Source organism: Opisthocomus hoazin, chromosome 1 (assembly GCF_030867145.1).
Source record: "Opisthocomus hoazin isolate bOpiHoa1 chromosome 1, bOpiHoa1.hap1, whole genome shotgun sequence".
Lineage (NCBI taxonomy): Eukaryota > Metazoa > Chordata > Aves > Opisthocomiformes > Opisthocomidae > Opisthocomus > Opisthocomus hoazin.
In genome coordinates, this window is record NC_134414.1 from 75591956 (window position 1) to 75606721 (window position 14766).

Below are 14766 nucleotides of genomic sequence, written 5' to 3' on the forward strand. Positions count from 1 at the left end.
AAAACTAATTTATCAACCCATCCCGTGAACCTTTGAAATAAATCTAGCCTGTGATTTTAAAAGGAAACTCTGATTTTTAATAGTTCTTTCAAAACAAGCTTAAATTAAAAAAAATTAATCTTATTGCCCACAGATTTAGAAACGTGCTAATGAAAAAGAAAAGTCATGATTTCACAGTGTACATTCTTCAATGAAAGTTATCAATCTTGTAACAAGTAGAACAAAAATGATTTTTGCATTGTGTTGAAATGTGTATCTGTGCTAAAGCAAGCTCAAAACTTAAGACAGGTTAAGTGGGACAGAAAGTGCAAATTCCTGAGAGCTACAGTTAAGTATCATTTATTTGAATGCACCCTCCCTTCCCATATGCACTCAAATGGCAGCCATTTACTCCAGGATGAAGAAGTCCGTGTTTCTTATGGGTGTTATTAAGGTGCACTGTGACTTCAATCGATTCCAGGGCCCCACTGTGCTACTTTTCTGTACAAACAAATGAGACGGAACATTTTTGTTCCTTGGAGTGCATAGCTCAGGCAAAGAAAAGATTATCTTTCCCCTTTTACAGATGAGGAAACAAAAAGTAAAACAAGTTGACCAGGGTCACAAGCATGAGTGAACGAGCTTTCTTGAGTCTCAGTGGTCCCTGACTCAAACAGGAGACTGCTTGTCTACGTGCAGTGCTCTGCAACTATTCTACTGCTATGTTTGCACTGCAACCAAGAAACTAAGGTGCAAAAAGCAATTTTGAATAAGAACATTATTTATCCGCTTGAAGTTTTCTCTTTTTAGGGCTTCTGGTGTCCTGCTAGGTGCTCTCCACTTTTGATGACATTAGTGAAAGTCAAGGTAATTCAGATTTCCTTTGGTAATTCTCAGTACCTTTCAAAGGTAACACATTGCCAAAAATTCAGAAAGTAAAAATTCAAGCTATTCAGGTCCTGTCTCTGTTGCAACTCCTCTCTATGTACTGTATTTCCAATTCTGCTCTTACAGCTTGTTCGTTTTCTTCTTCCTCTTTCTGCATCACAGCTCTTCGAACAGACTGGGCTTCAGGAATATATTTATTCTTCTTACAAAGTCTATATGATAGGTGCATTGTGCAATTTTCAGTGTTAGTCATATTAAAGCTCTGGTTAAAACACATATTATTTGATTATAAATAAAATCTGAAATGATACAGAATTTTTTTAAGAACCCATTCATCACCGGATTTTCAACAATGATTTTCGATGGATAACTGGGTATTGAACCTGCATGACTTGGTTCCACAAGAGATGATGTGATAAGGCACATTTCCATCCTATCTTAATAGTGGAAATCATGTAATTAAAGCATTGCAATAAGTTATTTATAAAAGAGATTTTTTTTTTCATGTCTTCGGCTTTGCAGTTGCTCCAGTATTCTTTTCACTTAGTTAATGGCATTGACTTTACCCAAATGGAAGTGGTTAGATCCATATTGAGGCTTGTTTGGTTTTTTTTTCTAATGGCTCCCATAGTCTGATCAGATAGTTTAGAATCCTAATTCGAAATGTCCATGGTTTATTACCCATAGTTCTCTTTTTGCTATGGTCAGTACGGCTGGTTCTCAGGCTTATTCCTTGGCCTTTCCCCTTGCGATGCCTGCCTAACTAACCGTGGTGGTGGCATAGGTCTCGCTGACCCATGGTCTGCAGTCAGATCTTCCCTGCTCAAAGTGCCAAATCTTGGTCTCGTCAGCAGTGGCTGCCTGAACCCAATGGATGGCTGAGGCAACACGCTTGGCTCCTGCTGCTCTCCTCGGCTGTCCTGGCTCCCGTCAACTTCGTTCTTCCACTCCACTCTGAACTCAGGTGGTGGCTTCTGCTGTCTCAGCCTCTGGTCTCTCAAGATCTTCCCTGCTCTGGGTCTTAGATTGAGCACTGTGGTATTGGCATCCATCTCAGAGTCACTGCTGTCACCCACTGTTAATTGAAAACAAAATTAAAATTTTAGGCACGGACTATTACTGTTTCAGGAATATTCAAATAGCACACTGAGCACGAGCAGCCATAGAAGAAAGTTTCCCCATGTTTCCTGAATTCGTTGCTTTCTGATTAGACCCAGTAATAGACACTTAACTCTACCAGGACAGAGGATAGATTTGACTTACAAACATCCCTCCCCTCACACTGTGATTTTTAGAAAGTCCTCACTCAGCTGCTCTTTAATCGCCCAGTGCCCCCCCAGTTCTGTTGACATTTCCCCAGTTCTGTCTATGGACATGGAAAAACCTGTCTCCCTCTGAGCTACTTGGGGTCTAGTCCCTGCTTGCATCCAAGCAGGATACAAAAAATGAGATTTCTTACCCTCACGTCCCATGAAATCTAATCTGAGAGGCATTTCCAGAGCACAACATGTGCAGGGGCTCTAGAATCTTGACTTTGCAAAAGAAGCATCAATACTCCACCGAGCAAAGACTCTCCCAAGGTCAGCGTACCGATGGGAGGAAACATCCTGTCCTTAATATGCCTGAATGTAAGATATCGAAGAAAATCCACAGGGCAAATCTCACAGGTTCCAAGTGCTGCAGACTCCTTCACCCCCTCACAGCAGGGTAAAAAATGGTCAAGGGAGAGCTGGCATAATCATTAAGGGAAGGCTCTTAAACGATGGCTGTGATGTAAACCAAGCTGGAAGCTTTCTGGATGCACACATGTGCATGTATTTTCCCCAGCAGACTCCTTTTAAACTGATTAACCCCTTCATCAAAATTTGCACAATTCAGTCATTTGATAATCACTTTAACAATCGTTTATGAATGCCTCAGATTTGTTCTTAGACTTAAGTCAGAAATGATGTTTTAAATATATCAAAGAATTGCATCTTGTGCAACTGTCATAGGAACAACTTCCATCAGTAGCCTACATGTTATTTCTTTTAAAAAGGTGAGGAAGAGGTCAACAAAATATATCACCACATAATTGTTCATTCACCCAGATAATTACATATCAAGGAATGTCTTCATCAGACTGTGTTTACAGGCTTTTTCCCCCCTAAATATGCCAAATAATATATTTTTTGACAACTGAATAATCTGGAGGCACATTTCCTTTTTAATTCTAGGTGACAGTAGGTGACCTCTGCAGATGTAACTACAGAATAAAAGGCATCCTACATTCAGGAGAGCAAAGATGTAATTATTAACAGAAAAAAACATGGTCTATTGGTAAATTAATTTGGAAGAGTGGGAAACTAATTGGGGTGGGGATCAGGAAATTTTAGCGACTGTGCAGAGATTTAATCTTCCCAGCAAGAGATCTTGATGGTTGCTTGTCATGAAAGGAAATACTCCTGAGCATGGTATACGCATGGTAATGGAACCAGTAATAATCAAACGTCATACGCAGAATTGGGCAAAGTTTTCACATCAAATGGTTGTCTTCCTCCAGATTCTTTTTTAGAATTCAAGAACTCCAACATAAAACATCTGTGAGCTTAGGCAGAAAATCAATTGACATTTTGGTTGTAAACCACACCATTTTGAGTTCTTCAGGAGAACTATACATTAGACCTCATGTCCTCATCCTCCTCTCTGATTTGGTTCTCAGAGCACTGTCCTCTACCCTGAGCCCAGTCCAAAAAGAAACCAAATAGGCTCATAATCTAAGAGGGAGGTCAGGACGTTATGGAATAAAAACAAGGAGAATGAGCCATGGCAGTGTTTCTGGTGCAGAATTGTTTCGGGCTGCTGCTTGGTCACATGAGGAGATGTGCTGGGAGGACTACGCCACTACAGCGTTTGAACTGAGAAAACCCCACAAGACTGCTTGCTGGGGCACTTCTCTGTACTCAAATATCTGCTTTAGGACCGATCACTTTTAACACTCTAAGACCCCTGCCAAATATCCAACACCTATAAATAGGCTATGAAGGTATTAACTCTAGAATGAAAGCATGTGCACATAAAACATTTAATATTTATTTGAAAAACAATATGCTGATTTATCTACATCACCCCTGGAAAAGCTTTCCTGCTACACAGGCAAAATGACTGCAGCACAGTAAGAGACAGCAGAAAATTTTCCATTACCTCTGGAGGATGTTTTATTTCTCACTCGTAGTTTCTCTGGCAGTTTAGTGTTTTTAGGGAGTGAAAGGAATCTTTTTGTATTTGCAGCAGCCTGCATGCAAAGAAATATAAGAAATGTTAAGTTACTGCAGACAGAAGTACCTGCATAGTGTATGTTAAGATACATGACCGAGGCTTAACAGGTTTATGTAGCTATAGGGCTAGCGAGTAGTTTGGGATTAGCTAATATGTGATCTTACACTACACACTCAATGCTGATTGCTGGTTGAGGTCTGTGCTAACAAATGTAAAGACTGAGTAATCTCAAGCAGCTTAATCAAAGGAAAGCCTGGTGATATGCCCTCTGAGATCAAAGTTAATGAATGTACGCTCTCTAACCTCAACCTCACATGTACAGGTTTTCCTAAGGAAGGCAAACGCTGCAAGCACGGCATCACTTCATGCAACTCCAGTTTGAAACTTTTTATTAGTCAGCTGTAAAAACTAGGTTGAGACTGAAGCTTGGTCACAAGAACTAATCTGTATTCTGACCCTGCAAGCACTTTATACATATAAATGACTTCATACAGTTGACTAGTCACGCTGAAGTTGATGGGGAAGTTAGGCACCAGTTCAGGGCATAAAATCCTTGTTTTCCCAAGACTAAGCTCTAAAGGTCCTGGGAGCAGAGCATGCCTCATACTTCCTGGAACACGAGAGGTACTTTCCAGGACAGGTTTCTTTTTTTTTTAAATTCAAAAGTTTCTCAAGGGCATCTTTTCTTACATTTGTTACAAAGATTTTTTAAAACCTTTACAGCCTACAGCTCTCCTCTATGTGTACCATTCACTGATTGTTGCACACGCAAAGGGAACCTGAAAGGAAATTTTTTTTCCATGAGAGATTTTTTTCCTCTTTGGATATTGTTGTGCTGCTCAGGACCACTATACTTCCCTCTGTGGTGGATTTATCCATTATTATTATTATTAAAATTACAGCCTATGCATTTTAAAAAGCTGTCAGACACCCTGTTTCTCTCCCTGCCTCCAAAATGTCTCCATCCTGCTGAGTCTCTTCATTATTCCACCTAGTAAATCATTTATTTGTATGACAACGACAACATACGTAACTGTGGTTGAGAGGGAAAAAATCACTGAGGAACAAACTTATTGTCACAATTAACATCATAGTAGCGCTGCTAATGATCACAAACGAGATATAGCATTTATTGGAGACATCGTTCCAGCCTTAGCTGCAGAAAGACAATTGTATCAATGGCGACAATAGTCACTAAGTATTCCTATAACGTGAAAATATGTATTTATAGGATGGTTAATTTCCCTGATACTTAAAATGGGAAGATGATATGGGGGATCAGCTTCCCTCCTGAATCAGTGTGCTTCGTTCAAATACGGTCTGAAGTTTACAGTGAAGGTATTGCAGGATTTCCTCAGAGAGCCAAATATTGTCATGCCACAGCATTTCTTGTAGGTGAACGGGGTTTCCATATTCTGTGTCAAAACCCAAAGTCCTGACTACATTTTATGATACTAAAGAGCCCACAACATTTTTCAAATGAAGAGCTCACTCTGACTGACCTGATTAGAAGTTCTCTTTCCCATATTCTGGAGCGTAATGTAAGTAGTTTGTCTATCTCAAAGTCATTTTCAACCTCGATCATCCACACCTCCTCAAGATACTGACAGAGAATACTGACCATCCCTTCCAAGTACACTGTGTATGGAGCCTGTTCAGCTCCTCTGACATAAAACTGTGGCAGCAGATCCCACTCCCATATCACATTCTACACGACTGAAGCTTTGCTGAAGGGGTGAAGACGAATTAAGGGGCCTATGTGTGCAACTCAAGGTCTAAGTGTGACATTACACAAGCAGTTGTCTTCCAAATTCAGGTTTTATTTTTTCTGCATTTCAGAAGATTTTTTTTTTGCATAACATTTAGCTACAAAGAGCTGCTTTCTATAGAAGAACCAAAATGCAAGTACCGGGGTTTCTCTAGACAGGCTGTTCGTTTTCCTCAGGCTCTCCCTAAGGCTGTGCCGGCGACGGATCAGAATTTCTTTGGCTTGCTTTTCATTTGCATCTGCAGCCAGGCTATGTCGGTTATATGACATTGTCTGAAATATAAAAGCAGTGGTCACATTCTGAAAAGCATAATGTCAAATGTGTTGAACTATATGCAAAGTGCAGAACAGGCTTTTTGCTTCAATGTTTTAATAAGCATCATAAATCCTTGTGAACAAAATGATACTGCACATGAACAAGACCAGTAATTATGCCAGCATTTTTTTAGTCATCTGCTTCACAAGCATCTGTTTTATTTGTTGCCTTTTTTTTAACCTGCTGATATTTATAATGAAAGAGAAGTTGGAAAAAGCTGGCTTAATACAGTGTTTACCCCCACACTGCACTAGCTCAGTCAATATGTCAATAGACGACACACATTTGAAGGCAATGAGTCACCTAGGGGGAAGTCATTTTTACCTCCAGCAAGCTGAAGCTTGCTCCACTTTTGAATGTTTTCCAAGGGCTCAGGCATTCAAACTACTTAGCCACAGGAGGTTAGATGTGAAATGTCCTTTTGCTTTTATTTCACTATTTTTCCAGCTCATCACCTCTGCTCTTAATACAAACAGCTTCACAACTGGAGGCAAATGGGAAATCTAATCCCATATCATGAAGTGACCAAAATACTTACATAAATGGACAGTGTTGGGTTGAATTTGCACCTATGATCCTTTTAAAACAATGTAAGTATATTGCAGGTAATATGACAAAAACATTAAGCTTTGTCAATAGTATAAGCTATTTACATAAAGGAGTATGAGTATGTTGCTGTACATAGAATAGGACACCGATTCATGGGCAGTAAAAGTAAATAACAGCATTAATTATAATGCTATGGTACAGCAGATATACTAGCCCAAAGATATGTTGGGAAGGTAGTCAGTATATTCCAAGAGTAGTGGGATATTTAAGTATGCAAAACTCCATCCTTACTCGATGTCGTATTTGGTAGAGATTCTTTGTTAATATTTCCCTCATGTTTTCCATTTCAGTGGGAGAAAGAGGCTTTATCTTTCCTTCCTGATATTCACTGCGGCAAGGAAAAAAAATGGAAAATAGAAAAAAGAGAGAGAGAGGAAGAATGTTTTACTTTTATGATTGGGAATTACATTTGAACTATTTCCTTTGTTAGAATCGGAAACAACATTTCAAAACAACCGAGGAACAGGTGAAAACATAACATGTAGGAATCAAATCTTGATCTCATTTGAGTCAGCGGTAAGGCTCAAAAGTCAGTCTTCAAAATTTTATATAAATTACATTAAACTGTAAATTTGATTAAGGTACTTTTTAAAATGCCCCTCAGGCTTCTCCTGTAGCTATTCGCAGCAGACGGGCAGGCACTGGTTCAAATCCAGCTGCGCTCTACATGGCAAATCAATGTTCCTGTGGGCAGCTGCCCTTGTAAAACTACACGCTCCAGATGAACGCAGCTCACCGAGCACTTCGTGTGTGAGCTGCAAGCGAAACACTCTTGTTTCGTATGCACTTACTGTTCAGGTGACATTTGGACACGAAGTGTCCTCAGTCAAAGTGATTATCCTGCCCACAGACTGGGCTGTGAAATACAATGCGTGACCCTGACGAAACACTCGGCCACGCTGGCACTGCTTGCTTACCTGAGAGACACTGATGATGGGACCTTGCTTATCATTCCACTCTCTGCCATCTCAATGGCATGCTTGATTTCCAGCTTCTTGTATAAAGAAACAATGCTGGATTTGGGCTGGTTTTCCCGGATTAGAAGTCTTCGCAGGTATTTATTGTCAAACTTTTTAAACCTGTACACAAGGCAAACCAACCCAGCCAGTTAATTTTTACTGTGCATAGTTAAGGAAAGCCAATATACTGTAGCTAATGCAATTGTGAAGGAGTTTATTCCCTGGGAATGTGTTTGTTCATATTAATAACCTAGTGCTGAGTAACATAATAAAAGGTCAAATTCATCTTTGCTTCAGATAGACAGACTTAACCTATGTTTTGGTTAATACGTTAATGGACAGCCTCCATAGCAGCAGCTTTTAACTTTTAGTTATTCCATGTTATTAGACAATATTATTTTTAATTCTCCATTTTCACTGAGACAAAGAGAACATTAAATATTTACTGTAATAACAAATAAAAGTTTTAAGCTTGCAGCGGCTGCTTTTTCTTTGAAATTATAGCCTGCTTTTGTAAAACTCTGGATGTTCTCCCTTCCTCTAAAGGAACTGCAACCCTCATGCATGCTTAGTGAAAAAATATTTATTAGAGCTGGGGTAATTTTGTTTGTCAGGAAATATTTTGCCCTCTGGCCATTCTGAAATTATTCTTGAATTTGGGTCAAAAATGTTTCTGAAGGTCATGAAGAGGTGGGACTCTCCTTTGCTACATAATCTGTTAATCAGAGATCACACACAGACTGGAGGAGAACCAGGCTGAGTAAAGGGACGTTGTGCCCCATGTCATACATCTGTCAGGAAAGTGTTCTCACTGCCATGCCCTCAAGTCATTTGGGGAGGGCTCTTAGCCCTTCCTGCTGGTGCTATTCCTTTAAACTCTTGTTGGAGCAGCAACTAGAAGGTGGGGGAGCAATGCCCACACTTTGGGTCTAAACGATTTGGGTGTAAAAGAGCGTGCTTCTGAGAAAAGGGAGTTAGATCCAAACCAGTGATGATGATGATTCAGCAACTCGAGCGAAAACATGAATTATTCAGGTATTGCCCGTGGTGATCTTCTTAACTGACACTAAGTCTTAAATAATACCATCAAAAACTGTGGAGCTGCCTGCCATTAGGATCTCTCATGCACCTCATGCCAGCGAGTGCCTTGACCTTTCTAGAGAAAGCCCCAAAGCTTTCGTATGTTTCCCATCAAATAGGGAACTAACCCCTCACTTGACACCATAGAGACATACGATTTGCAGGAGGAAAGTCACATGGGATGAAAGGCTCAGCAGACATACAGGAAAAGCTCTGAAACGGTCAGAAACAGGGAGAGGACACGCACCCTCAGAAGGTACAATCCTGGGATGAGAGGGCTATCTTTCTTCGCAGCTAGAGACTTTGTTCTACTTGCTTGTGGTTTAGTAAAAAGACATTGTTTTGCTGCTTTCCCTTTGTAACCCACACATTCTAAAAACACCCATCCGCTTTCAAGAATAAAATGCTGAAAATGAAATATGATGCCTAACAGCCTTCGTTTGTTGCTGCTGAGCCTAACAAAGAGTTCTAAATGCCATTCTTACTTATCTCTCCAAAAGTTGTGACCCCAGTGTCCACACACATCTTCAATTCCAGTCTTCACATGGTCAAAGAACTAAAGAGGAAACATTGGTTCATTACATAAACTTATAGACATCAGTTGGCTTGCCCATAGACATATTAGTTTCTAACTTACACCAAAACAGGAAAGTCTAGTCAGAATTCAGGACGATGCTTCAGTTTAACTAAGTGCAGTCTAACCAAACTCAGAGCTGGATTATGTTTTGCTCCCCTGGAGCTTCCTTAGCTCACAGCCCCAAAAGTACAGAAGTTAGTTGCTAATTTCCACAATGTCAGTCTTGCTCAGTTCCTGCCTGAATCTGCAGGTAACTTGTTTTTCCCATATTTTCCTTTCTTTTCAGCTCCCTAACCATTTAGGGCTATGCCTGAGACTTCTTCAGGGACTTCCCCAGGCCTGACAGTGACCCAGGTATGACTTTGTGGAGGAGAGAGACTGAGGGGGGAGCAGCTCCCCCCACCAGCACCGGCCCCTCGGGATGCACAGGCAGAGCTAAGATACCCAGCATCAGGTCCTGAGCTCCTATTTTAGGGGATTGTGGTCTAGCCACACCTCAAAGTGTCCTGAGCACCTAATATTAGAAACACATTCTTCCTCAATCTATTATGAATTACTAAAGAGTGAATCAGTTCAGCTAACACCTCCCTTGATCCCCAGAGGCAGCTCATTTGCTCTTAATTCAAGTACTATAGCAGGAGGCTCTCGATTTCAGGGGAAAATCCTGGTAGATACGTCCAAAAGTTAAGCTCTAAAAGGACTGACTTTTAGATGCCTAGATTCAGATCTTTGATGAATTTGGCCCTTATTATTCATCATTTCAAACCACCTACCACAGATATGCTGCAAGGAGAAATATATTCAGAATACGCATGGCTAATAACTGCAATGATTGGAGACATGAACATACCAAATACAAATCCATGAAGAGTCTGATGATGTGCGAATTAAGTTTAAGAGTGTGTTTAGGAGGAGTTTGTATTTGTTTAATTAGACTAACTCTAATGCAATGCAACGTAATTGCCAAAGCTTGTTCTAAAATAACACATATCTAATACATGAAACAAACTACAAAAAGTTAATTTACCTCAAGAGGTGAACAATTAAGAAAGTGAAGATTCCGAAATAATGATACGTAGTAATGCTAATTCTGATAATTGTGAAAAGTTAAATATAAGCTTTACAGTCATTGTGTTTATAACAGCTACCAAAAAGAAATCTAAAAGAGTTTGTGCCCCTCTGTGATACTGTATGCTGAATCCTTGTCTTACTGAAAGCCACTAGGAATTTCATCTATATGAGAGTTTCATCTGTGACACTGAAACTGCAACATACCCTGTTATAAATTTCTTCACTGACAGCAGGCTGCTTTTTATTTGACCTTTTGACATCAAGAAACTCCACCAGTGGGCGAATTGTTATTCCCTGTGAAGGCAAAAAAAAAAAAAGAGGAAAATAGTTCTGGTTTTTGTTCCATAAACATAAAGAAAAAACAAAGCCTCTGGGTCTTTTCCATCTCTGTCAGAGCATTGAAAATGTCTGTGGATATCTTTTTAGCTCTGGATAGCCTTTCACCTTCCTAACCCCAAAAATCCAGCCTGACACAATAATTGTAATAGTGAATTTGGTCTCACTATTAGCAGGTATTGCACTTAGCTATGAAGTCCTTGTCACCACACAGACTCCACCAATGCAACAGAAGGAAGGAAGGGGCTCTCTAGAGCTAAGAGGTCCAAGGAGGGGCAACCTGACAAATCCCAGCCGGAATATGTCAATTACCCCATCCACAGTATTTTTAAACTTTTTTCCAGTTCTACTATATATTAGAAAAACCCTCATTTGTTTCCTGAATTAATAAACAGATCCCCTGTCATTCCAAAGCAAACATATGAAGTCCTCTCTTTCAGTGGTTACTTCCAAAACAGATACTCAAAGATGTGTCAACACTAGCACTAAAATTGCCATTCAACACCCGTGGCACTAAGGCTTTCTGTAAATATGTTTCCTTGCTTGACTATTCTCAGACAAAGAACATAAGCGTCTGGCTACCCCAGAATGATATAATAGTTCTAAACAATTATTTGTGGAAGAATTGACATAATTCGTTTACTTGTGTAGGCACATTGGCACAGGGGAGAGGAATGAATCTCTCAGTGTTGAGATCAGTCCCTACCATCCCAACCAGGTCACATATTTATTTCCGTAAATGAATCAAGCTTTATCTTAAAAGTAGTTGGGTTTCTTTGCCCCATTGCTCATACTGGAACACTCATCCTGAAGCGCATTGTTCTGATAATTAGAAAGCTGCTTCTTAATTGCATCATGGTCACTTTGTACCACTTTGTTCTTGCGCCAACATTTGTCTTCTTAGTTTAAACAGTGTTCTTCTTTCTTTGGTGTTCACTCCCTCCTATAAACAGTGATTATATTCCCTCTTCTCCTTCATTTGGCTAAGGCCAAGGCATCCCAGTCTTCTTTCACACAACAGGCTTACCAGTCCCATGATCACTCTAGAACATGACACTATTCTCCGGTGGAAATACCTGTCTCAGTACATCTTAAGATCAGATTTGCCTTTCTTCTGTCCCCACTGCATTGGTGGCTTAAACTCTACCCTGTTATCAACTAGTACACCTGTGTCTTTTTCACTTTCTATTTTTTTCCATATGAAAGGTTCCCATTTCACAATAGAAATCCCTAGTAAGGAAGTCCTAGCAAGAACACATTTGCACTTACTACTGTTAAATTTCATTCTGCTTCTAACATATTGGCCCTTGGTTATTTTCTTCTTTCTACATGACACCCTATCTCACTGTCATCCTGAGAACACCTGCCAAAGCCTGTCATAAAGAAACATCAGCAACAAAAAACTCCTCCACTTCTGTGTTATTATGGTGAATAATAAGAATATTAAACACAAGCAGCCCCTAGAACGATCCTTGAGGAATTCCATTAATAACATCTCATCAGCCTATTAACTGCCCAGGGTGGTCAAACGCTGGAGCAGGTGCCCAGAGAGGCTACAGAATCTCTATCCGTAAAGATATTCAGAACTCGACTTGACATGCCCCTGAGCAACATGATCTAGCTTTGAAGGTGGCCTTGCTTTGGTCACGGCATTGGACTACAGACTCCCAGAGACCCTTTCTGACCCAAAGGACCATATGCTTCTATTTCCCTTTATAGGACAAACTGTCAGCTCCTTCCTCATTCACTTTACAATCATCCTAATGCCAATTTAAACCTCAGTTTAACGAGTAGTTAAGCTAACAGACTCCTTTGTAGCCTTCCTCTAAAGATTTTACAATAATCCAGGCAGATCAGGTTACTCCAGAAAATAAACTGCCTTATCAAAGAATGATACCAAGTTTCCCTTTGGTAAACCATTTTGCATTTCATAACACATTCCATTTACCTCCATATTTTAAATTATTCTATCCTTCAGAATCAGTTTTCACAGCTTACATGCTAAGGTCAATTAACTGACCTCCAGCTGCTCCAGCCTCCTTTTCCTCTTTCCCAAGCACAAGCACAGATCCTTGCTACTTCCCACAACACCTTTATCCATGTAAAAGGCAAGCTAACAAAATATATTTTTTCCCACAGACCTGAAATTCTGCGTACTAGCCTCCTGCATCTCTCTCACTGCTCTGGATAATGATTAGCCTGACAGGTTAATTTGAGGGGCTTAGCCTCCTCTACATTTTGTTGGTTTCAGTGACTTGCCCCTCTCTCAGTCACTCTTGACCAGGCCTCCATGACCAGGTTGACACCAGAGACAAGTTCTTCATGTTCTTCCGCACACCTGGTGCTTTTGGATGGATGTTTGTCTGGTTTGCAGCATCACTGCCTAACACACAGACTCAAGCACTCCAGTTCACGTCTCAGTGCCCTCAGTGTCTTCCATTCCATGTTCACTGTGCACTGTATCCAACACCGAACTCCTGAGTAAATGCACAACTTTAAACATTCTAATAAGGAATTAGTGCTGGAGCTGTACCCAGATTATCTTTTACCTCTACTCCAACCTCACTAGGTCTTAAATGCTTAATACTACTTACATGTTAGCATAAGTACTTAATATCTGGCATACTTTTGCTACCTGTCTGCAGTCTGCATAGCATTTTTTATTAAACTACGACCATGGAGAGTACATTCAAGTATGTTCCTTCCAGTAAGTTAGGACATTTGTTTTTCTACCCACTGCTTGCTTACAACCTGTCTGAGAAAGAAGAAGTCCAGAAGAGGAAAGGCATTACCTGAAGGAAAACGGTAAAGAATATCACCACGATAACAGCCGTGATGAACAACTTCTTCCTGGGAAACACAGCAGGAGGAAGCAGAAATACAAGTGAAAAACAAATAGCTCCTCGGAGGCCTCCATAGGCGATAATAAATTGGTCCTTAAAAGTGAGAGGCACTACCCGGAACACATTAATGATCTGAGTCAGAACAAAAACACCTGAGGGAAAAAAACAGAAATACAGGGAGGGAAAAAAAAGGAAATTAAATTACAGAGAAATCCCCCACAATGCTAATATTTGTTTTAAAACAATTTCGTTTGCTTCTTACCTATATATTATTGAAGAAATGAAATGTTACTTAGCAGCTTGAAAACACCATGGAAGAAAAATTTAAAGTGCCTAAGGAGCATCATCTTCAACATGTTTAGTGAGCTAACCACCTCAGGTCAGCTGGATTTAGGACCTGAAGCAGCAAATTGCTCTCCACAAGACAGTTAGATGCTGGACTCTGCACCTCTAGAATTAGCAATAATTCTCTGTGTCAGTATAGACCAAAACTCCTAATTTCTTTTCTTAATAGGATCTGAGGTGCTTTTGAACACTTTGGTTTGTCACCTCCACCAATCTGTGCTTTGAATCCTGCAGACTGCTATTCACTCACTTAATTTTACTCACACAGACAGGAAGGGTTAAGGACTGGGGATGGAGGGAGAAGATGCAAGCGCATGCTGGTGTACCTAAGGCAAAGGCTCCAGGGATTTGGCTGACAGGAGTTAAGCTGTAATGGTAGGTGAAGGGAGCAAGCATGGGGGCCAGGAGCTGGGGGGCAGTCAGGCTGCTTGGCTGCTTTTCAGCACAAAGATATTAACTGTGGGGTTGCAGGTGCAGGAGGGAAAATGGTCCAGATTTCTGCACTGGAAGGACACGTGGGAGCTGGAAGTGGGGATGCAGAGGCAGATCAGAGCACGAGCTGCCTTCACACAGGGGCCAAACCACTACAGATGGAACCAGGGCAAGGGGCAGGTTTAAGACCTATGAGCCTGACCCGCACTCAGGTCTCAAAGCCAAAGAGCTAGTATGCAAATTCAGGAGGGATCAAGCAGTTTCTTACAGGAATTTTTTCCTCACAATATATAACTGAACAACAC

The 14766-nt window shown here is 40.5% G+C and overlaps 1 protein-coding gene across 1 annotated transcript in view; it reads right to left on the minus strand.

Annotated features, from left to right (window-relative positions):
- Window positions 1–74: 74 nt before the first annotated feature.
- The window catches only part of SLC9A2 (solute carrier family 9 member A2), a 34866-nt gene continuing 20174 nt past the window's right edge, over window positions 75–14766 (minus strand). Inside the window, exons 5-12 of the mRNA XM_075426345.1 lie at window positions 13634–13836; window positions 10710–10799; window positions 9343–9413; window positions 7736–7897; window positions 7050–7146; window positions 6035–6166; window positions 4051–4141; window positions 75–1942 (exon numbers count right to left, since the gene is read on the minus strand). Coding sequence (XP_075282460.1) covers window positions 1572–1942; window positions 4051–4141; window positions 6035–6166; window positions 7050–7146; window positions 7736–7897; window positions 9343–9413; window positions 10710–10799; window positions 13634–13836 — 1217 coding nt within the window. The 3' untranslated portion in view covers window positions 75–1571. The remainder of the gene's footprint in view (window positions 1943–4050; window positions 4142–6034; window positions 6167–7049; window positions 7147–7735; window positions 7898–9342; window positions 9414–10709; window positions 10800–13633; window positions 13837–14766) is intronic.